The sequence below is a fragment of the Eutrigla gurnardus genome (genome assembly GCF_963514095.1).
Source record: "Eutrigla gurnardus genome assembly, chromosome: 10".
Taxonomy (NCBI): domain Eukaryota; kingdom Metazoa; phylum Chordata; class Actinopteri; order Perciformes; family Triglidae; genus Eutrigla; species Eutrigla gurnardus.
Window position 1 is genome coordinate 8,035,505 of NC_139924.1, and position 23,367 is coordinate 8,058,871.

At 40.9% G+C, this 23,367-nt stretch overlaps 1 protein-coding gene across 3 annotated transcripts in view; it reads left to right on the forward strand.

Annotated features, from left to right (window-relative positions):
- LOC311020372 (leucine-rich repeat and fibronectin type III domain-containing protein 1-like protein) overlaps positions 1-15,351 on the forward strand; it is a 138,744-nt gene extending 123,393 nt beyond the window's left edge. The window contains exons 10-12 of one of the 3 annotated variants that reach the window (XM_084020370.1): positions 3,283-3,383; positions 5,701-6,821; positions 14,481-15,351. In XM_084020370.1, the coding sequence (XP_083876496.1) occupies positions 3,283-3,335 (53 nt within the window). In that variant the 3' untranslated portion in view covers positions 3,336-3,383; positions 5,701-6,821; positions 14,481-15,351. The remainder of the gene's footprint in view (positions 1-3,282; positions 3,384-5,700; positions 6,822-14,480) is intronic. The other 2 variants (XM_084020371.1, XM_084020372.1) reach the window with 2 other exon arrangements.
- Positions 15,352-23,367: the final 8,016 nt, after the last annotated feature.

Genomic DNA, 23,367 nt, shown 5'->3' on the forward strand with positions numbered 1-23,367 from the left:
CCATGCATTATTAGTGGGGAAATTTACGAGATATACATAATGTACCATCGCACTAGTACTAAGCCATTCGGCTGATCGCCCTATCTTGACCAATGCTGACCATCACTAAAAATGCTTCTGAGGGGGTATTTGGCTGGATGTCATGGTGGAAATTACCTAGGGTGCATTTCACTCCGAACCATCACTTTAAGCAGCCAGAGAAAGAGTGTTTGCCATTAAGAATAACGCTTAAGAATGAGAAAAGAAAAAGTAGGTTGGCTGAAGTTTAATAGCAGATTGGAAGGAATCCAAGACCTTTTATAAAATGTCATCACGAGGCAGTTAAACACTGGATTTGTCTTTTTATTATTTTAATGTGTGCCTTCCTCGCTATAACAAAATACTGTTATAGCGTGTGAAAACACTGTAAAGGCTCTGGAGGGGCTCATAAAATCAACCCGCATCACACGATATTTTAATAGTGTCTTCTGTGAATACTCAATTCAATAAATGTGTTTATTTCCCCGTTTAAAAAAAGAAAATACGTGAATAAAATAAAAACATGTCAACTAAAGTATATTGTGACATCGCTGTAAGCTGTCCAGGCACTCTCTTCATAAAGTTAAACCTTTACTACAGTACATGTTTGCTGAGACAGCTGTATACACTCACGGTTCAGACCCCCCCGGGTAACAAAGCAGAATCCGGCTGCCACATATCATTTGGAAGGAATATAGTATACATAATGCACAAGGCAACTGATGAAATCATAACTATTATTAATGTATATACGAGGGTATAAGATGCGTGAGAAGAGGAAGGAATTATCTGCACAACCAGCAAAGTGTGTTGGAGGCAAGAAAGAAGCATTCTAGTAACGGCATACGGCACATTTATTAAATTGCCCTCAATGAATAGAGATGCTAAGATATACAGGTTAAAAAAGCAAGAAAACATCAACAAAATGTTTTATGATTTGTAGAAGACTGTATGACCTTGGACAACAGAGCAATTTGTGATGAAACCTCTCGGACACCTAGACTTTAAAAAGATATTACTATTAATAATATACAAAAGCATGTGTATTTTCTTTTCAGGTAGATTTTTACTGTCGGCTACTAAGCCTACTCCACTGCACTTCCCTTTAACACTAATTCACTCAGGAAACAGGGGTTTCATTAAAAGAATAAATGGAGACACCACTTTAACATAAGTGGCTTAAACAGCTGAGTCGATATACTTTATCAGCAGCTGATATGTCATTCAATTGGCCTCTCTGAGCGGGTTGAAATGAGGTGTCACTGAGCCTCGCGCTGATAGCGGAGGGGAGACGAGAGATCCAAAAGCGTCGAGTTCGGATTGAATGTGCTCACATCCCCGTCTAAAATGTTCATATAAAGTCTTCTGATGGTGTCAAATGCTTCAAACATCACCTTAAAACAAGTAGATTTCTGGTTGTTTCTATGAAGCTACATGAAGGGATTGAAAGTTTGTTGTCCTGAGAGGTTGAAAGCCAAAAAAACAAAGCGGTTACGAAGCGGAGCAGTTGAAGAAGTGCTCATTTGGGCTGCAAGAAGCTAGAATTTTGCAAACTGGGATAAAGGAATTAGCTTGGATTTTGTATTACTTTGTTGTATTCATGAGGCGCCGCTATATGTGCAAACTCAATACATTTCCCCTATAGGCCTAATTAAGCTTTACCCTCATTGCAACCTTTGCTGACTGAAGTGTGTCACTCAAAAGAACCTTCCAGACTGCAGCGAGAGAGAGACAACAAAGCAATTATCACGGTTCTTCTTTTGACACTTTCACCCAGGAGGGAAAAGTTACCGCTGGCCTCCTGTGTTCTTTCTTTCCCCGTCTTTGATTTCCGGGATCGTTGGCACTTTGAGGGCAAGCTACAGTGAGGGATAATACTCATGTGTATGTATGGAGGCTGTTGGGGTTTCTCAGGGTGTAGCTGTGTCTGTGATGTGTTTCAGTGGTTGCTGCATTGTAGGGAAAGGCAACATTGATCTGATCAGAGAGAGAGAGAGAGTGAGAGAGAGCCGTAGTGAGTCAGAGCGCCTGAGGAACAGAGCAACTGACAGATACACAGCGAGGCCCCATTAAAGGCCCACGGTTGTCAAATATGTAACCCAACATGAAAAAATAGGCACACTGTGGGTGATAGTTCTCCTCATGTTTGTTTGCTTTTCATACATTGTTTTGTTCACATTCATATGCATGAATCAGATTTGTTTTCAAATTTGTTAAATGTTGTTTTAAAAGTGTTTCTAGGATTTGTTTGCAGGGATAACAGGTTACATAAGTAATGGGGGTTTTATGGAAGTCCTCATTAATAAGAGGCTCAATTTGAAAGAGTGATCATATGTTGTAATCATTCCTGCTGATGCTAGTGATTGTTAGATAAACTAATGTAAGAAACGGAAGACAAGGTTGAATTCCTCATAAAAAAAAGCTCTTTAGAGTGTAATTCAGTAAAAATAGCCGATCCTCTTCGCTGATACCTGATAATGCTACACTGTGAATCTGTACATATCCTTCAGTTAGAATCAACAATAAATCAATGCACAGAGCAGGCCCAACAAATACACAGTCAGCTATATTTTGGCACTCCTGAACACCTGAATACCAAGCCGGAAATGTTTCTATCAAGATCATCTAATGCTAATGCTACAAGGTAAATCATTGATCTAAAGGGGATAACACTAGGTTAACTTTCAGCCAAGCCTTCAGATAATGGGTCAAGGGGGGGGGGGGGGGGGGGGGGGGGGTCTGTAGGTCCATGTATGCATGTGTGTGTTGTTATTTACAAGGTTTAACTGCCTTGAGCCAGTGCAAATGCTCCCACAAGGTTAGGCCAGACAGAAAAATAGCCGAGGACAATGTGTGTGACTCTGTTCTCCCCATGGCCCATCCATGACCCTGCAGCCTGTCTGTCCTCCATGTATTTTAATCTATCATCACTCCTTTCAGTGTCATCCCGTATGCCTGCTCTCATTCTTCACTGCCGCCTGTCCCTCTGAATTCATCTCTCTCTGTCTCTCTCTCCTGTGTTTCTCAAGCTCTCTCAGTCACTTTCTCTCACCTTCCTTCTCCACAAGCATTCCGACTGTCCTCTCTCTCTCTCTCTCTCTATCCCCCATTTTTCTTCTGTGCCGCGTTGCTGCATCTGTATCAGTGTTTTCCTCCGATTCTCTCCATGTCTCTCTATCACTCGTTTGCGGCCTCTGACACTATCTCCTTCTCTATTTCTCCATCTCGCTTCCCATCTCCCCGTCTCTCGGACACCTCCGGCAGCAGCAGACGACAGACGGCCTCATAGTGTCGAGTGGAGAGACTTTAAGATCTGAAGGTCTCTCGTCCTTGCAAAGAGACCGCGACAACTCCAAGAGCAAAGAGTAAAGACCCGCACTTAAAACCCCCCCTCCCCGGGTTGTTTTCCTTGTAGTCTTCCTCCAGCCTTCCCCCTTTCTCTCACCCTGTGCTGCTATTCCTCACCTTTCTGTCCTCACTACCACCTCAGCCTTTTGAGAAGCATGCTGCTATCTGACCTTTATTGTTGGGATTTCTTGTTTTTTGGTCAGGACAGTTGACGCCACTAAATAAGAAACCTATTCTGGGACTCTGGACTGAGGTTTTGAGATATCCAAACCCTTGGGATTCCTGACTTTCTAGGGCTGCAACGATTGCTTGATTAATCAATTAAGTCAATGGGCAGAAATGTAATCAGTAACTATTCTATTAATCAATTTGTAAGCTAGAATGGGAAACATTGCCTTATTCCAGTTCTGACAATGTCACCCAGTGAAAGTGAAAACAATCAAGAAACAGTCCCTTTGAAAACTGCTGAGAGGTCCTCATGATTATCCATCCGGTGATAGGGGCACTTCGCTGATGTGGATTCTTTGGAGAAGCAATTTGCCAAAGCCATGAGCAACACAAACAATCCCATTCACCATCTTTTACTGGCGTCGAGGCAGGAATCTCAGGGATCTGAAAAGCTGAAAAAATAACATTAAGGGAACTGATCCTTCATTATTCATGTGTCCTTGAAACTTTCCCTTTTTTTATTCCCTTTCCTGGTCTCCCACTTTCTTTCTCTATTGATTGTCTCTGGGTTTCTGATTCTTTCATTAATTTGCCCTATATTTATTTTATCTGCCTTCTGATTTTAATTCTGCCCGTGTTCTCTTTCATTATGATACATTCCCTTTTGGAGTTTTTCTTCTCATCTTACCTCAGACTATTTTTTCCCTTCTGTTTTTTCTTGATTCTCTAAATTCTCTCTTCCCTCGCTTTGCCTCATTTCTGCTGGTAGCTCCCTAAACTGTCTCCTTTTAATCCCGTATTGCCTCTCCTTCTCCTATCGGTTTTCAATTCATGACGCCTTTGTCTGTGTGCTTATTCTATATTCTTTGTGTTATCGTCTCCACACCGCCTCCTCCACATCCTCCCTGTCTCCTTCATCCATCTGCGTGCTGCAGAAAGGGTGATGGAGGAGAAGAGGGGAGAGGAGTGGAGGATGATGGAGGAGAAGACAGTGTTGATGTGCTGCGGTCGTGATGGATGAATACAGGCCGAGGCATTAAGAAGACTCTGCTTCATTCGTAAACTGCCACAATGAGCGCTGGCTGTAAATAAATGCAGTTAACAAATATTCTTCCTGACACAAACAGTTAAGAAATGCTCCCTTGACAAACATACACATTACAAATAACAGCTGTGGCAATATACTGCCACATTAAGTACAGCTGAATCAATCTTCGAGCTATCGCACTTCTTCGCCTCCCCCCGTCAGCAGACCGTGTTTATGCAGGCATTTGTTCAATCTCTCAACTCCACAGCAGTGACACTCACAAAAAAAACGGTCTCCGATGTGTAAAAAAAAAAGGGTTTCGTTGAATTTTCTAACATATGAAAACCTATTTTGCTGTGTAAGGAGTCAACGGATATTACTTGTTATTTAAACCCAACAAAAACCTGACTAAGGCGAAACATGCCTAATTGTTAGCCGTGTCCTTATTTTTTAATTTGTCTGGCTCCATGAAAAGTCTAATGTTACCACATTTATGATTGAACCAATTGAACCTTTAAATCCTTCGGTTTCATTTTGTTTCATTTTCATTCCTTTTCCCTCAGGAGGTAATATATATAAACACACACACACACACACACACACACACACACACACACACACACACACACACACACACACACACACACACACACACACACACACACACACACACACACACACACACTTATACAAAAAGAGCTTCCTCTGTGAATATTAGCTTTTCTTCAACTTCTAAGTCTCGGCAGAAGCTATGAAAACAAATGAAACAGCCCCCTCAGAGTCTCATAAGTCGGGCCTGTGGGTTGGATCAAGTGTAGTTCAAACTGGGACACAACAACAGAACAAAGTCAAAGCCACTTAGTTAAATTGCGCCTTATCAACATGTGTTTAAGTCAGTTGTTATCTTCATGCTCTGTGTTAATTAATATTCCAGATTTCACAGCTGCTAAATCATGTCTTCTAGACCTCTGCTGTTCTTTATATTTAGTCCAAGAATCTTTGTTTTCTACCCTTTTGTTCTTATCATCCTTTAACCCCCTTATTCTTCTCTGTACAATCCTTACAGTAATGTCCTAATCCTTCCAGCCTGATACAGTCGTTGTAATGCTCTACTTTCCTTGTGCTCTCCTGTCTTCTAGAACCCTGATGTTGTTGTTCTGAGTGGCAGATGTGGAGAACGTCACCATCAGGGAGAAGCTGGGAAATACTGAAGAAGAAAAAAAAAAAGCCTGAAAGCTCCTCTCCCATATCCTCCTGTTTACTGTGCCCATTACTTTGTTTCCATGAGTATCATAGGGTAATAGACCTGTTGTGTCTGGTTTACTTTTAACTGCTTATCTTGGTTCTCGCATCTGGATTGGACGACCTTGTCGAAGCCCAGCGTCACCTTGGCTGTCGGTGTGGACATTTGAAATCACTTTTTTTTTTAAATGAAAGGGCACACGCTGAATGCTGAATTTTTCCACTTTGACAGATGATACATTGGTGGAAGTGGATACAATGAGAGCAGATCATTTAAAAGCGAAGCATAAAGAGATAATCGTTTTGCGTCTCGACATAAAAATGGACAGAAATGTGAATGAAGGCCCTGTCATCCGGAGTAGCATCAACATGCATGGAGAGATACCGAGCGGTTGGTAAAAACAGACAGAAAACAAATGGCTACACAGTTAAAGTCGGACGCATAGATAATCACACTCATCCCAGACACACAATATGTTAGACTGCACCAACAGAGTGGGAATTAAAAAAATAATGGATGGCTCTGGCTTTGGATGAGAACATTGTGTTTAACATCCGAAATGAGAATGGCTCACTTTTTCCTGCAACTGAACATAAGGGACTCTCAACACTGCTGGCTCTGCGTAGCTCCTCTCCATTAATCCTGGTGGAATAACGCAATTCCACTAAACTAAACTGAACTGAGCTGATACTGGAGCTGGATCTAAACCTTGACTGGACCCTGTTATCTTTCAATCAGAAGTCTGCTTTTGGAGTGGACGTGGTGTAAAACAAAAACCTGAACTGAGCTGAACCCAGTGGAGCCTGAACTGGACTTATACACTGGTAAAGGAGTCAGACTGTGCAAGTGATCTGATGCAGACTGAACTGGACTAGACAGCCCTTTTTATCTATTGGTCTAGTCTGTGTGTTCTGCTGCTACGATCCGATATCTACTGCTTTCCAGAGGATGTGACCGGTGAGGACCTTGTGGACCTTTACCAGCCACTCTCACATCTCCCCAGGCTCACTTATACAGGTGAGTAATCTGCTTATTAGCCCATTAACCTAAACCGAACAAGCAGCCAAATGTGGAGTTCTCTCACCCAAAGACCTGGTCTTGTTAATTAGCGCGACATATGGCGATCCACCTTGGCCGTTCACCAATTCCCGGCCCTGCCCCATTGTTTAAGACACATTTACAATCCGCCATGTCTCGGAGTGCTCCGTAACCTAATAAGGGCACCGCTTTAACGAGTCCCATCTAATTGCTGACAGCCAGACAATTAGAGAGCCACCTTGGCTAACGATCTGCTTCGTTACTACTCTCCATGGACAGTATCGCAACAGGTGACAGGAAATGCATCTCCCCCCTCCTGTTTGTTTCTCGCTCCTTCAGTGCCTGAGTCACTCCTTATCTCACGCTCCTCTCCTCCCCTCTCAATCAGATGTCTCTTGTTTATCTGCTGCCTGCCTGAGGCGGTGATCAAGGACAATATAATATGTTGGCTGGGAGGATATGGTTGTGAGAGGGGGGTCAGCGATATCTCTTTTAACACAGACAGAGGCAGAGATTCTCACTGTACAAATTAAGTTACACATTAATTAGGAGGTAATCAGTAGCTTAATCTGTTAAGTCATCACATTTCACACAAAACCCTATTTCATTTCCATTAAAAAAAGCATCATGTATCCCTGAATGTGTGTGTTTCAAATACGGCAAACCAGTAGTGGAATAAGGCCCTTTTCCATTTTGAATCATGCCTTGCTTGTTGTGTTTAAAACTCTGGACTTGAATTGAATCATGGGTCCAAACATTTGCTAATGAAAGATTCACGATTCTACAAACGGCATTTTATCCATTCAGAATCATTTCTAATGGACTATGCTATTGACAAACGTATGTGTCATAAATATATTCAATGGTAATTATGCATCTGAAATGCTTATGAATTTCTCTTTTCATGTGTGGATTCCTGCCACAATAGTGTCTCCAGTTCTGTTTATCAGAATCATTATAGCTGCATTGGTTTTAAATATTCAAGCAGATTCCATTGATTTTCTATTTTCATTGTCACTTCACAATTTGAAATTACTTTCAGTCTGGCCAAAGACGATTTATTCCATCTGACACCTATGAACACACACCCATTAAAACAAACGTTAACATGTTTTTTTTTTGTGCAAGAGAGGCTCCACATTAAGTCTTTACCCAAACAAATATACAAAATAAGAAATCTGAGTCCTATGGTTATCTCTTTATATACACCTGTGACTGTATAACCTTGTACGTGCCCATGTCTTCTTAGGACACCGTGAACACAAGTATGACTGCGACACCAGATAAAAAAATTCAAATAGCTCTCTAAATTGCACATTAAAGCGCCTTCAGTTGTGAAATTTAAGGAGAATATCAGTTTATCAACTACCTTTATCTTTAGATACTTTATCTGTGGTTGCAGCTGTTGTTATTTTCATTCCCATAAAAAGTTTGGAGGGATCACATGCATTTTTTATTTTTTTGCCTGAGAAATAAGCTTATTGGCTGATTGGTAGGTATGATGGAATAAATATTTGAGCCTGCAGTGATTTACAGGCTACAGGCCAATGTTGCGATCAATATGTTAAATTATCACAATGTGTCAATATGTCACATAAACCAACTTTTTAGAAAGTTTGGAATGTTTGGAATGTAAAACCGTTTCTTTCTCATCCTTTTGGCTCTATTTCTTGTGTGCTAAAACAAGGATTACAGCACTCACAAGCCCTAAAAGGAACATGAGGCTGGCTTAGCTATGTTAACAAAGCAGAGAAAACTTTGCATTACAACAAACAGAGAGGGAGAAGACCTCATTCTCTGCTCAGGTCGGCATTACTTCACTATATTTCTACATGGCAAATAGATGATTGATGCTACATCAATGCTCCATCATAAAGACAGTATATAAAGGTGTTCACATCAAACAGGAGCATTCACCTCGTATAACATCACCCAGAGGTGCTCGGTGAATTTCAATGGGCTGCATTCACTGTGAACCGCAAGCCACACATCGGCTGGTTTACTACAACGGCATTAACCTAAAATAAACAGTTTTGTTGTGATTTAACTGCAATAAACGTACAAAGAACACCAAAATAACTACATAATGACGACCATTTGTAAAAAGTCTGAAACCAATATAAAATAATAAAAATAAATGTCTGCAAGACAACAAGCAAATCACTTTAAAAATGTTTGTTTTCTGAATGGACTTTGGTAAGATTGGAGTCCTCGCAAATGTTTCACTCCATTTTAACTCGCGTGAATAAGCAAATGATGCCAATCTTGTGTATTTTATCTAATTTGCATTGTGCCATTCATGCCAGCGGGCGTGAATTTGCGTCTATTCGTTCATTTCTTTCAAAACTCTCAAATGGACAAGAAACTATCTGACAATATAAACCACACTCATGGTTTATGTAACGCCAATCTCCTCACCTAAAACATTTAATGTGATCGGTAACAGGGAGCCCCCCCCTGCTCCCCACTTGATGTGACAGCTTCCATCTGGTGTCGTTTTGCAATGACATTTACGAGTCCCTCCCAGCAACCATTCGATTTACTTCATCTGGGGCTGAAACGGCACAGCGAGGAACGCACACTGCAGTTGTTATCCCGAACTTCATACAGAGGAGACGTAACATGTGCTCCCTGTATGTGGGCTGTGCTAGGACATAGAGGTTGAGAAGCATGGGCACATCTGGTGGCTGATGTAGCTCGACGTGGCCATGCATACATTACTGCATTTTTTATGAAGCTGTCTGACACACACACACACACACACACACACACAGGCAGTCACGCTTACAGTTACACATCGAACAATGACCCTGGGTTCTCTGACACATCACCGCTGCATCCTGCACTCATTACACACGACTTTTGCTGCTGCGTGAGTGAGAAGCATACAAAAGAAGAACACACGTGGAGTCTAAGGGGGGTTGTGTCCGACCTATAGTGATGCAAGAGGAGTGTCCTACAAGAGTGTGGCAAGGTTAACAATGCTCGCAGTATAGAGGAGAAGAGGAAGAGGGAGGGGAGAAAAGATAAAAGGGAGAAGGATGCACAGAGGAAGGACAGGAGAATGAGAGGAAACAGAGGAGGGAAGATAGATGAAACAGGGACAGGTTCGGATGTGCTGGGAGCGAGGGAAAGGGATAGAGTGGGAAATATGGGGAAGAAATGTTAAAAATAGATTACACAAGGGAGAGAAAGCGAGCCGGAGCATGGGGTTCTGTGAGATAATCCCAAAAAATTTGCATACACATGCTTGTTTAGTGTACATTAACAGGGTCTTCAGGTATGCCCAGATGTTCCAGCAGCGAAGTTATCGCGTCAGCCTCGGCTCCTTGAATTGCACCGTTAGAGGGAAGAGCGATGTGGGGGAGAGAGGCTGCGCTACATAAGCAGCTTTGTGAATAAGAGGCGGTAAAGGAGAATAGGAAAAATACATGGATTTTTTTTTTTAAAGGGAGGTGGAGGAGGAGGATGATAGGAAATGTGAAGAAAACGGGCAACAGTTAAGACGGAAAAGTAGAAGAAAAGGAACAGCGGGGGGAAATAGAGGGGGAACAGCGAGTGGGATGTGTGGAGGATTACTCGAGTGTGTGTCGAGCTCCAGCTGTATTGTGCAGTGAGGTGTCTTTGGGTCCCTCGGAAAGAAAACATGGTAGTATGAATAATAGATGACACATACTGTACACACAATGCATGTTTATTTTTGTGTGTTTATCTGGTGACTTCTTTCCCCCCCTTTTTATAGTGGTTACAAAATTTTAAAAAAGACCTTCACAGCAGGGCAGATGATGCACTCAGCTGAACAAACACGTCAACACACGGACACGTACTCAGTGAGTCAGGAGAGATTTCCGTGGAAGGGTCCCGTGCCCTCCCGTTGATGCGTGCCTGTTTTTGAGGACAGTGCGTGGATACTTGCAGTATTAATGAGTTTCTGTCCCTGAGTTATTCACTGAACGGATTCACACGTCACTCACACTGTATCGTTTCTGCCATTTCTGCCAGTTGTCCATCCAGGAAAAAACACCTGGAATGATGGGAATACTAAACCGCCCTGAAGTACCTTAAAAAAACACTTCCTGGCCATTGTTAGGCAATAAAATGTGAGCACCACTGGGACTTGTTCTGCAAAAGATCTTGCTGTCAGTCTTTCAGCATCAGCTTGTGAAGGTCAGCAATGCAGCATATTCAGCGGTTTGAAAGCCCTGCTGTCATAAATATGAACAGTGATGATTTTCACATTACTCTCTCTTTGGAATATTACTTCGGTGCACCGATGCTTTTACACTGATCTTAGCATATGTGTACCATTTCTCAACACTGAAAGCAATAAAACAATACTTGAATGATGACAAAAGTGCTGAAGGAATTGTTTTCTTTGGCTGTGAACATTTCAGGGTTTTTCTCCCCTCTTTAGAGCGCATCTGTCAGACACATTTACACTGCAGCACTGAAAGCCATTGAAACTTCTGGCTCAGGATAATCATTAATTGTCACTGAGAGCCTGAGATGCCAACGAGGGAGCAGCAATAACATTTATAGTCATTTTAGAAATTAAACATGATTGAACTGAAACGGCCTGACATTTAGTGATACTTAAGTCAATTGAGTTGCAACCCCAGGTAGTGTGTGTGCATGTGTGTGCGTGTGTTACTAATTTTGTGGGGTTTGTGGTTTACACATTGGCATTGTTGGGACACACCTACTTTTAAGGTTTAGGCAAGAAGCAGTAACGGTTAGCTTAAGGGCCAATCCCTCTCACATTTCGACTGAACCCTCAAAAGAATAAAAATGGGTTGTGGTTGAAATCTTATGGAAAAACCCTTCAAGGCCCTGATACATCATCAGCATGGTTTGTGTTAAAAGAAGCGACCGGCGCTCCTTCCCTGCCAGAGGAGCAGTAACAAGTAAAGTTTGCTGCTGGAAATATGACATGGAAATATATATATACAGCAAAATTCTACCTTAAAACAATCAAACGTGAGCTAGCTATAGCTAGAGACATCAACCTCATAGGTGCAGAAAACACAAGAACAGAATAAGTGCAATGGGATGATTACTGCTAAAGATTTCTAGCCCTTTCCCGTAGTTGTGGGCTTCCGTCACCTAATTGTTTACCCCCTTTTATCTTCTACCAGTCGTCAAGGCTAAGAAGCACTTTGCATTTGAAAGTGTTAAAACATTTTTTTTTACCTATTTATTTATTTTTATTATACAATACACTTGAATGTGTCTGAATGTCAAATAAAAAATCTTAGCTTATAAGCAAAATAAAGAAATCATTTTATTTCTCCTTGTGCACAAAATGTGTATCGAAACAAAACCGTAACCAAAGAACCGAGGTACGTATTGAACGGTGGGCTAACTGTATTGTTGCATCCCTAATACACACAGATATATACACACACACATATATATATATATATATACACACACACACACACAACCCTCTCTCTCTCCCTCGGCTTTCTGCCATACCAGCTTTACCTGCATCTCATCCGCCGCACAGGATTGGAAACGTTTGATGCATGGTGCACCTTGCAGACAAATGAAGAAAAAACAAAACAAAGCACTATTCAGCAGGTTACAAAATGATACTGCAAAAACAGAAATACCTTCAGCCATTTACATATAAATAGTGGCAGCTGTGTTTTTCCAATCCTAACTGTAAACTCTATTTCAAGGATGATGATTTCCTCAGTTGTTACTGCGCTGCATAGTGAACATAACAGCAGGAATGCCATATTCAGTGAGGCTGGCACAGTAATAGAAAGTTTAGAATAGCAGATTACTGCAGTGCATAGTGAAGGTTTACACTACGTTTACAGTCAATTAAATACATCTGAAAGCAGAAGAACAGTCATTAACCCAGTTTAACTTTAAAGTCAAGCATCAACCTTACCACTATATCAACAATTTGGAAATGCGTTGTGAAAAAAAAAGGAATGATTGCCAATTTTTGAAGTTTAAAGATTACACCGTAGTCTTAATGAAATTCCCATGTCTTGTCCAATGACTTACAAGTGAGACATAATGTAAAGTGTTAATCAAGTAACCACGGTAGGAATTAATGGCAGGGCAAGCATCCACACATGTATTGCAACAAGGACATTGAGTTAGCAACTCTCCATTTATCTCTTTGGCAGAAAGCCGTTTCCTTCTGCAGGCAGGAGAGAAAATGGGACTGTTGTTGGAATAAAATATTGTGAAGGTTAGAGGTTTTAGCTTCAGACCCGCTCTTTGGCCGTTATATCAGTAGGTTCTCAACAAAAACGCTGATGCTATTTATCTGTATTGGGGACAGAATGAGACGATTCGTGTGGAATTTAGAGATTAGAGTCTTTTCGGCATTGGAAAACAAAGTGCTGGGGAGCAGCCTGTCATTTCACCTCGCCATTTGTTACCGATGCACCACGCTTCAATGTGTACCCGCCCACATAGTATAAAGAGAGCCTCTGACCAAGCGGTAGTTGTGACTAAGAAGGTTAGTGGCCACATATCATAATGGTGTCACGGTGAAGTTACATCCTGAGAAACGAACATGAATTTTAAAATGTCAGGGTGAACAAAGCTCTGGAGTTGGGGTTTTTGTTGTTGCTACATTCTCAGTTGATTCAATTACATGTTTATTTGGATTTGCAGGTTCGAGGTTGATCTTGTGTAGATATGGTGAATGGACCAAATACTTATTAATACTATTAACTTTATTTATGTAGCACCTCAAAAAGAAAGTTACAAAACTTTGCTACATCACATTATACAATGCTGGTTGCTTGTAATAAAAAGGACATGCAGGAGAATTGTCATTTTTATCCAGATAGGATCAGACGTTCCATTAGTCAGTCAGTCTCTTCAAATGCCTCAGACCTGGTGACCAACAACGTCACTATCTCACCCCTATCTCACCCTGCGTCCCATGGTGAAAAAGCTGGTGGGCATAAAGTATAAAGAACAATAGCTAATTAATTAAAAGTTCCATCATGAGTTCATAAACGGGACCTGCTAGAAGCATTTGTTTGTCAATTTATAATTTTTTTCGACCAATAACATTTAACCAACCACTCAATGGACTGTTTGAGAATAGCACGAGGTTCCCCTCAAGAGGACTACTTACAATGTGACAGCTAATCATTTTAGCATGCTCACATTACACTACTAATGAGGCCAGCAGTGGGAAATTTGTTCCGAGTTTAACAAGGAGGTTGGGTGGGCCGGCCAATTGCTTTCCATCACATTTCTCCCCATGAATCTATAATCACTTAGCAGAATGCATTTAATAATGTGTTTCAACGAGGACATCGACGGGCAATGTCATGTGGCTTTAATGGCATTACTGGATTCAGGGCTTTTCTTACATGGATGCTTTGTTTTGATAATTGTGTTGGTTAACGGTTTAAACCGATGTGTGTGATAAGCAAAATGCAAAGATGAAATGGATCAGTTTAAGGTCGAAGTTGTGAGAATCCTTTTGATTATACCGTGGACTTGATTTTTCTTTTTTTATTCATTTGGAGGACGAGGATCCAAAAGCGAACGATTAGTCGATTAACTGACTAAGATTATTTAAATGTTTGAGTAAAATGCAAGTAAATGCAAGCTAATTTATGTCTCTCTCTTTTTGTCTGTTTTTGTTTCTTTCAGACCCAGTGATCAGCAGGAAAGCCACATGTCTCAAGACAAGGAGGAAACAGATAGATGGATGAGAGACTAAAAAATAATAAAAGTAGCGGGATATCAGTTAGCCAAATTGCACCAATCAGCCTTCATCCTCATCAAAATCATCAACACGGTCATCCCTAAATACGTTTACAGGTCCAGAGTTCTTCATTGGAAATCTAAATACATTATTGTGAAGATGCTGTATGACTGTATATGACTGTACCACCTGATGTTAACATCGTGGTTGTGAAGGCCCTCTGCACATTGTCATAACAACATGCACACCGTCACCGTGGGGTGTGTTTACGTGCACACAGAATAATGGATAACAGGTCGAACTGAATGTTCTACAGAGTTACATCTTCAAATGTGTCCGACAGATATCCCTTTATATAAACCATCGGAATGACACAGGTGCTCGACATGAGCATCTCTCTGATTCTGACTTCAAGCTGGCTTTTTGTCAATGGGATATGCGTTACAAAAGGTGTCGTCTCAGATATGTGCTATCCATGTGTGTGTGTGCACGTATTTGCGCTCGCCGCCATTCCCGTGTCATTATTATCTTTATGATTGTGACATTTCCCTGCAGAGAGTACATTGGTAGAAGAGCAAATAGACAGAGAACCTGAAACTTTTTGACCCATCTCATGAATAAACAACAAAAACAAAAGCAACAATAACAAAAAAAAAAGCTTTGTCTTCACACTTTCCCCTCCGTGCTCCCTTCACTTTTTTTTTTCTGGGCTTTATCTTTTGTATGTGTACATACAGCAATTTCAAATCTTATAGTTTTGTACATGTAATTTTTATGGTGTGTGGAATTTTTTTAATAAAGCAAAACAAAAATGGATGACTTTCTTCTAGACTGGCTTCATTGTTTCAATCTTTAAAAAAAATGATTAATAATATATATATATATGTGACCTTGTTGATTTTGCTCTGCTGCTATGAACTTAGACGAGACCGGTTGGATGGACCACTGGACTTGTTTATTGCTGCAACTGCAACATGGGAACAACACACAACCAGCGTGTCAGTGAAACATGTCAGTCTGTTCCTCGAACCAAAGCGTAACGTTACTCGCTTCTGAACAGTGATCGTATAGTCATAACGTTTTTTAGCATACTTGAAAATAAAATATGAAACACAAAAGATCATAATAGTCTGCATTCACATATTACACAGAATATTTTACGTTCAACAATACAAACAAACATACCTGCAACATGGGAACAACACACAACCAGCGTGTCAATGGAACATGTCAGTCTGTTCCTCGAACTACAAAAGAAGAGCTCCGCATGAGAGAGATGAGAGTTCGCAGGTCACGTACACCTTGTGCTGCTGGTAGCTAGCTTAAATCACATTCAAACACACACTACGGCAACAATTCTTCACAAAACAGTCAAACTACAAGTTTTTCAAGACTTACGCTTAACAAGCAATCGTACACATTAAATGCCGACCGAGTCTACATAATATAATAATATGAAAACATAGTTTGCATTTATAATTATCTTTATGTCCGAGCAAACAGAATGGTAACTCACCCACAGCGTAACGTTACTCGCTTCTGAGCGCTAAACAAAATGCCCAGCATTAAGCGCAACGCAAGCATCCGCTGTGGACTTCCAAAATAAAGTGTATTTACAAAATAAAACCGTTGGTTGCAGTGCCAAGTTTAACAGGAATTTAACAAAATAACAAATTCATTATTTACACTGTTACATGGGTCTTTTACGCCACAGCAGGCGGCCCAGCACCAAACTGCACACAGACAAAGTAAGAGACTAGCTGGTGAACACAGTCTAGCAGCTAAGAGCCAGACATTTCCCTCGGGAGCTGAGACCAGACGAGGGAGAAATAGAGAACCAATATTGGACTTGTATTCAACAGGTGGACAGAAACGGTAGCTCCAAAATAATCAGTTACTGCACTGATGTTTTACAATATTGTTCAAATGTATATGTAGATACAAGCATATATTTTAAAAAACTTGGTTTGGGTTTTGTGCGTTGGAGGACATCTCATTATAAACTGTGTTATAACGTATTGGCTGCATTACAGATATTAGCTCCATGTAAAGCCCTGTTTACGCTGATCTAAAGTACCTTTTAATAGCAGGCGCTTTGTTTCATCCTCCTAGTATTTAGTGCCTCCTGTGAACATAACTTAAAAACATCTGAAACGTAACCTCAACCTATCACATCACTCCGCCCTCCATCTATTCCCCTCAGCTCTCTCTGTTTTTCACCTTCATGCTCTGCTCTCCTGACCTCCATCCCCACTCGTTTCTCTCTCTCTTCCCTGCTCTGTTCCTCCTCTCAACTTAAATGCCCAATCTACTCAACACAGCTCCATCCTGCTCCCCCGATCTCCTAGTTCCTGGCAGGCATCCAGCACCCGATCGGCTCCCCACCACTTCTGTCTCCTCTTTTTCCTTTACTCCCATTACCACCTGTTAACTCCATCTCCTCTCCCTTCCTATTTCTTTTTTTCTCTATATGGAGATGTGAAGCAGAAAGAATTAGCATGGGTGGTATAATGAAGGAGAAGTAGGCTAAACTATATCTTTCTTAACAGAAGCAGAAAAAGGGGAATAGCTGCCCTCATATTACCACAGCACCATTAAACACAGGAAAAGAAATGGAAAAAGGATAAACGCAGTCATTCCGTGAGCTATCAGCAGAAAATGTGGCAACTAGGGTCTCATTTTTAAAAAATCCAAATATTAAAATTTGATTCATGTTTCTTTCTTTGAGCTCTATACCTGGCAGTGGAAATGATTATGCTGTGAAATCAACGTCGAGGAGAAGAAAAAAAGTTAAATGTATCCCGATGACTCATCATTTGATTAAAAGTTTTCTTCAGTGGGTATGAATAGCACAAGAGGCATTTAAGCGAACAAAATACCATCATTATCACTGTGATACTACTTAGAAATAATCAGTTTAGCTACTGAATTGATTAATTAAGCCAAATATTTATGTCAACATACTTTGCATGGCGCCCATACGAACTAGCGTTGGGAAGTCAGGAGTTTGAGGAAAATCATTTTTTTGTTCATTAATATGTAAATCTATGCAGCGAGGTGCTCCACATTTAATCAGACCATCTTCTCTACAGGGGCAACTCTTTATGTACTTACTGAATTCCTGTCAGGTACTAGTCTCGAATAAGTGTTATAAAAAAAAGTCAACACAGAAAGACGGATGTCAGCACGATGGTATTAAAAAGAAATACAAGAGCACAAGAATTTTTGTCACAGTGTCCTTGGCTGTCCTCTGAGAATTATAGAAGGAATATTTTGTACTGCAGCTCGTTAAATCCATCATTGAAAGGCAGAAAAGGTATTCATTTTAATTGGTTAGAAATTAACCACAAGGCCGTAGCACTCACTCCTGATTGGACGGATAACACAGGCTTACAACTTTTTCTTTTTTTTGTCTCCTCTCCAAACAAACATGTAGCCTTGAATGAAGAGCCTTGAACACTCTCTCACACACAGAGAAAGCCTCCCTAATACACCCACATGCGTGCGATTAAAGCATGTACACACAGTCAGAGAAAAGCCAATGTGAACATAAAAGGTTTGAGACACATTCTTTTTATGTATTTTTTGAAAGGCGCTCAAGTTTCTCCTCAGAGGTTGAGCTGAAGTTACTGACTTCCTCCATTCCTGAGTTCCTTCTTCAGTATTTGCTCTGCATACCATCACTACATGTCTGACTGCTTCTTGGGTGACTGAATGATTCATTTCTAAAATCTCATTTGCAAGTGTTTAAAGTTCCCTCCTCATACCCACTTGGGGGAGGCCACCGCTTCACCTGAATGTGTTATGCCTTTGCGGACTGCAGTTTGCTCAGGTGGAGTCCGGCCAATGTGATTTGACTTTCTTGAAAATCCCTGAAATGTTAAGAAGGTTATGAGGGATGGAAAATGTAGAACCAGGTACAAATTGGAGCTGTTTCAGCTGGATCGTGCTTAAAGTTTTGATATAAGACGAGCAGCCATGGTTGCATGTTCAGTCCAAAGTGGAATATCCCATGTGTATATATGCAATGATGTAACCGTCACATATGCATCAGGTGGTGGTAATCAGGGCCACAGCTATCGATTAATTTGCCAATTATGCCATTGATTAAATCGAGTAATCGGATAAGAAATGCATTTATTAAGGAGCAATAGCTTTTGTGTGACTTTTAGTAATGGAGTTCTGGGAGTTTCTCAATGATATTTTCAGCCTAGTGGTAACATACATGAAAGGACAACACGTCATTGGGTAGAGACTTTGTGCCGGTTAGCAGCAACAACACAAGTACATGGAAGATAACTTTTTTGGGTTTTCTGTCTCTTTTATCAATCTGCTGCTTTTTCACCCACAGACTATCTGGCCAAACCGATAAACCCTACGACAGCTCTGCGTGCCTTCTGTACGCCATCGCGGGAGCCATTTTTCCTCTTCGTATGACACATATAGCTACTCAAGTTGTGGTGTGATGAGGATGCAATTGCAGTGTTTTGAGATAGCCATCCTGTGCGCACACGACAGAAAAAAATCACAAATAGCTTGGATCTCAATCCGGCATTTTTACGCCGTAATAAATGCTTCGGTCTCATTCTGAAAAACGATTGTCCCTTTGACGGAGGCTTAAAGCGTTCCACGTTAGGAGCGCATCTCCTCGTCATGCCTCAGCTACATCAAGCCTCCATCCTTTTTTCCCCCACACATAAGATGGCAACAAGTGGTAAAGGAGATAACATTTTTAACAGACTATGACGACAACCCTTTATAGTGTCACTATAGTAACAGAAGATGAAAAAGGTGAGGGCTGACATTGTTCCGCTTGCATTATGTACGACTCCACTCCCCCTCTTTACCACTCCACATGACGCATATCACACATCACATGAATGCCCATTTTGGTGTTATGCCTTTTTGACTACTTAACTGTACAATAGCTACAATGGAAGCGTCACAAAATGACAGACGCTCGCTGCACTGCCGCTATTTTACTCCTCCATCCGCAACAGGCGATATATAACATCCCTCGTCGCTTGAGCAAGGCGGCTGAATGGACTTTTAAGAAACAACCAACTTGCTAAGGGAGCGAGGCGATGAAGGCAATTGTTTGTAATCAGCAGAGCTCAGTATTTATAATAACGGCACCTCATGGTGTTTTTTCGTTTAATCTTCTGCAGACAACCGTCAGATGTGTTTTAATGAGGACAGTTCACAGTGAGAGATAACTGGAAAACTCTGCTCTCCCCTGGTTTTATCTTGGCTTGGATGCACACCACAAGATCTCATCAAGTTTAGTTCGACTAATTAAACCCAAAGTTACCGTCCTCTCCGAGCCCAAATTTTCTAGATGAGGGAACTGCTGTGAGAAAGTCACTGCGGAAAAACATGATGGTTGGATTCAGAGAAAAAAATCTATATATATTTTCTGAATTTGTATGCATGGAACTGTTTAATATGGGCTAAATCTTGTCAAAAGGCATGTAGCGTTTCTTGATATTTGGCAGGAAGTAACAGGGCAGCTGAGGTGATATGAATCTTTATCCATCCATCCATTCATTTTCTACCGCTTATCCTGTATTCAGGGTTTCGGGGGCCTGGAGCCGATCCCAGCTGTCATTGGGTGAAGGCAGGGTACACCCTGGACAGGAAGCCAGTCTATCACAGGGCCAACAACAACACAGTCTTTGGACTGTGGGAGGAAGCCGGAGAACCCGGAGAGAACCCACGCTTACACAGGGAGAACATGCAAACTCCACACAGAAGGAACCCGGGCCTGACCCGGGAATCTATATACCTAAAAAATCATTCAAAAAAAATCATGCTGATTTGTGTCACAACATTGTGTAAGCCTCCCTCATTGAGCTGGGCCTTTACTTATTAGATGTGATATCACACCTGCACAGGACATGGCATAGAACAACTCGCATCATTAATATGGAATGTGCGTCGTCTCTTTTGAGATGTGTGGGAATAAAGAAATGTGTGAGAAAGAAAGGAAGAAAAGAAGGTTATTTGATTTATTTATCCTCAGCAGCTGTTTGTAATTTCTTTGGCGCATTAGTGATACGCTTTGTGGCTGCAGAGATGGGGAAATGAAAGTTTCCTCTGGGTGCTGCAACTTCTCTTCGCTGTCAAATGCGGATTAAGTAAACAAAAATAATATAAATAAAACATATCATGCATATATCTGGAAATGTATCAGTCTGATGTATGACGGCAAGCCCAGGTTCATTGTTTCTGTGGTACACAAAGATTGTTATTTGACTTCTGTCAAAAATCAGCCAAGTGATTTTAATGAAAGGGTTTTTTTTTTTAAAAGCAAGCGGCAGCTTTCATTATTGTTAACAACATACATGAGGCAGAAAGAAGCCACAGCATTGAGCAACAAATGACAGCCTTTTCATACGTTTTAAAATTCAAGAGCTATTCAAATAGCTATTGAGTATGCATTAAATTGAAAACTTAATTGGTTTGTTTTTTGTTTTTTTTTCTCCTCAGATGTGCTGCAGCTTTAACCTTACTGAGCGATGGTAACCGTAAACTCGTATGAGAGACATGGAAGTATGAAAAGACGTGAGAAAATGAGAGAAGTGTGAAGAGTGACAGTTTCACAAGTCATCAGAGTCTAGTTAGAGGACGGCTTCATCGAATGATCCGGTCAGAGATTGGACTCGGTGGAGGGACTTGATTGAGATATTACTGCCAGTGGGTGAAGTCATTTCAGGTCTGTGTGTGTGTGTGTGTGTGTGTGTGTGTGTGTGTGTGTGTGTGTGTGTGTGTGTGTGTGTGTGTGTGTGTGCTCGCCTAATACAGGACATCATCTCTTATCTGCATCACCACTCTCCCTGATCTTTCTATCTTTAAATGGAGGGGCCATATCTGCAGCCTGCCATCTGTATATCAATCTCCATGTTTTACTGAATTTCAGACCATGAAGAGGCTTTTTAAATCCCCAAATCTTTGAGCAAAAGCTCTTGATTTTAGGGAAAAACATGAATTTAATTTAACATAACTTGTTTCGATCAGTTGTTAAATTCTGATTGAACGTTTTGCCTTTTGAAGGTCTGATTCATGTTAATTCGTCAATCACGTAAGAAGCAGGGACTTCCAACTCAAGTGCAAAATGTATTGAACAGTTGCTGGAGGGAAACAAACAGGGAAAACCTGAATGTAGATTTTGTAATAAATGGCTTCTGCTGACTGAGAAATGCACAATCAACTCTTTGTATTTCTTCCTGACCAACTATTTATACAAACTTGAAAAGAATATCAACATATTACTTTTACTAAGGTGTTCAGTTTTGTTGTCTGAAACTTATGTGAGCTTGTCCCCCTACACAAATTATGAACATCACTCACCATCCGCCACTGTTATGAATACAGTATTCAGAATTGAAAGCACACCAATTATTTCCGATCTATTTTAAATATTATTTGCTTGACTTGTTCAGATACCGACTCCTGACGCATCTTCTTAAGTACACTGCAGTACAGTGATATATGCTGTGCAAAGCTCAACATCGGCCCTCCTTAATTAACTGCTTCTGCATCTTTAGGTGTAAGCCGGACAAGTCTGGTTCACTCATAAAGCCTGTTATTTTAGAGAGAGAGTTTAGTGAAAATGTAGTAATGTCAGGAGGGCCCACTCAAAATGAGAATCATTTCCGTGGACCAATGAACCCTTCAACCGTTTCTATCCCAAACTCGCTGGCTTACAGCTGTTGAAAATTTGCAAATTGCACGAACCTGTTTAGTGTGCACGTACATGAATATGAGCCACTTAATTTGATTGCTGTGTGTCACGGACAACTGCTTTTACTGAGCTGCATGCATAATTCCTCAGAAAAACAGCACCTTCCCCATTATTTCCATCAGCCAGTCATTTTACCAATTGTGGATTTTCATCCATTTGTCTCTGCCTTGATTTTCAGGGCCGGTGCTCTCCGCTCTAGTGAAGTCCTCCACTGCACCTTATTGGCTAATGAGGTAAAGGCAGGAAACTAGTCTTCAGTCATTTGGCTTATGGCAGTCACATAAACATGGAAAGAAAACTATGGCCGTTACCAAACTGAACAAAGTGATATAGACTTGAAGAACTCGTCTTACCATATTCAAAGCTGTAGCCGAGATGTGAATGGGCCTTTTGATCCATTTATAGTGTCATTGCTTTGCCTGTTACAACATTTACCTGAAGCAACCATTACTACTGGAACATTCTTAAAAAATCCATCTATGATCCTGGAGTGTGCTGTGAGTTTGGCTTCTCTATATTCAGATTTAATCCCAATATAACTGCCTCTCATACATCTTTTTGACACAGCTGCCATAAAAATAATTTTATGGCATCGTCAAGAATGAGGACATTTTATGCATTTGTGTTCTATTCTTGTTGTCACTTTCATCGCCTCATCTTTTCTTGTTTCTGGGAATGTGCCAACCTCATCTTTAACCTGTGATACTTGTTAGGAGACAACTGTACTCACTCAGCAAAGCCAACTGACAACAGATCTTATCAACAGTGAATTTAATGCATTTAAAGACACTTTGCTGTCTTATGTTGGTCAAACATTTGAGGGTGCTTTCGCATCATGGGCCCCAATTCAAATACACTTAACCACAAAGTCCATTTTTTTTCATTGGTGTGAACACTTAAAAGAGTGGGATCAGGTACAGATCATGTACTCAGGACCGCATCAGGTGTTAAAATCAACTATACCAAAACCAGGATGTGGACATCCATTTAAAAAATGTCATCGTGCATGAACTGTGCAGTTGAAACGAAAAAAGAAAACAACCAGGCACAACTGGACAATGTGTCCAAAAAGGCAGATATTTGTGGGA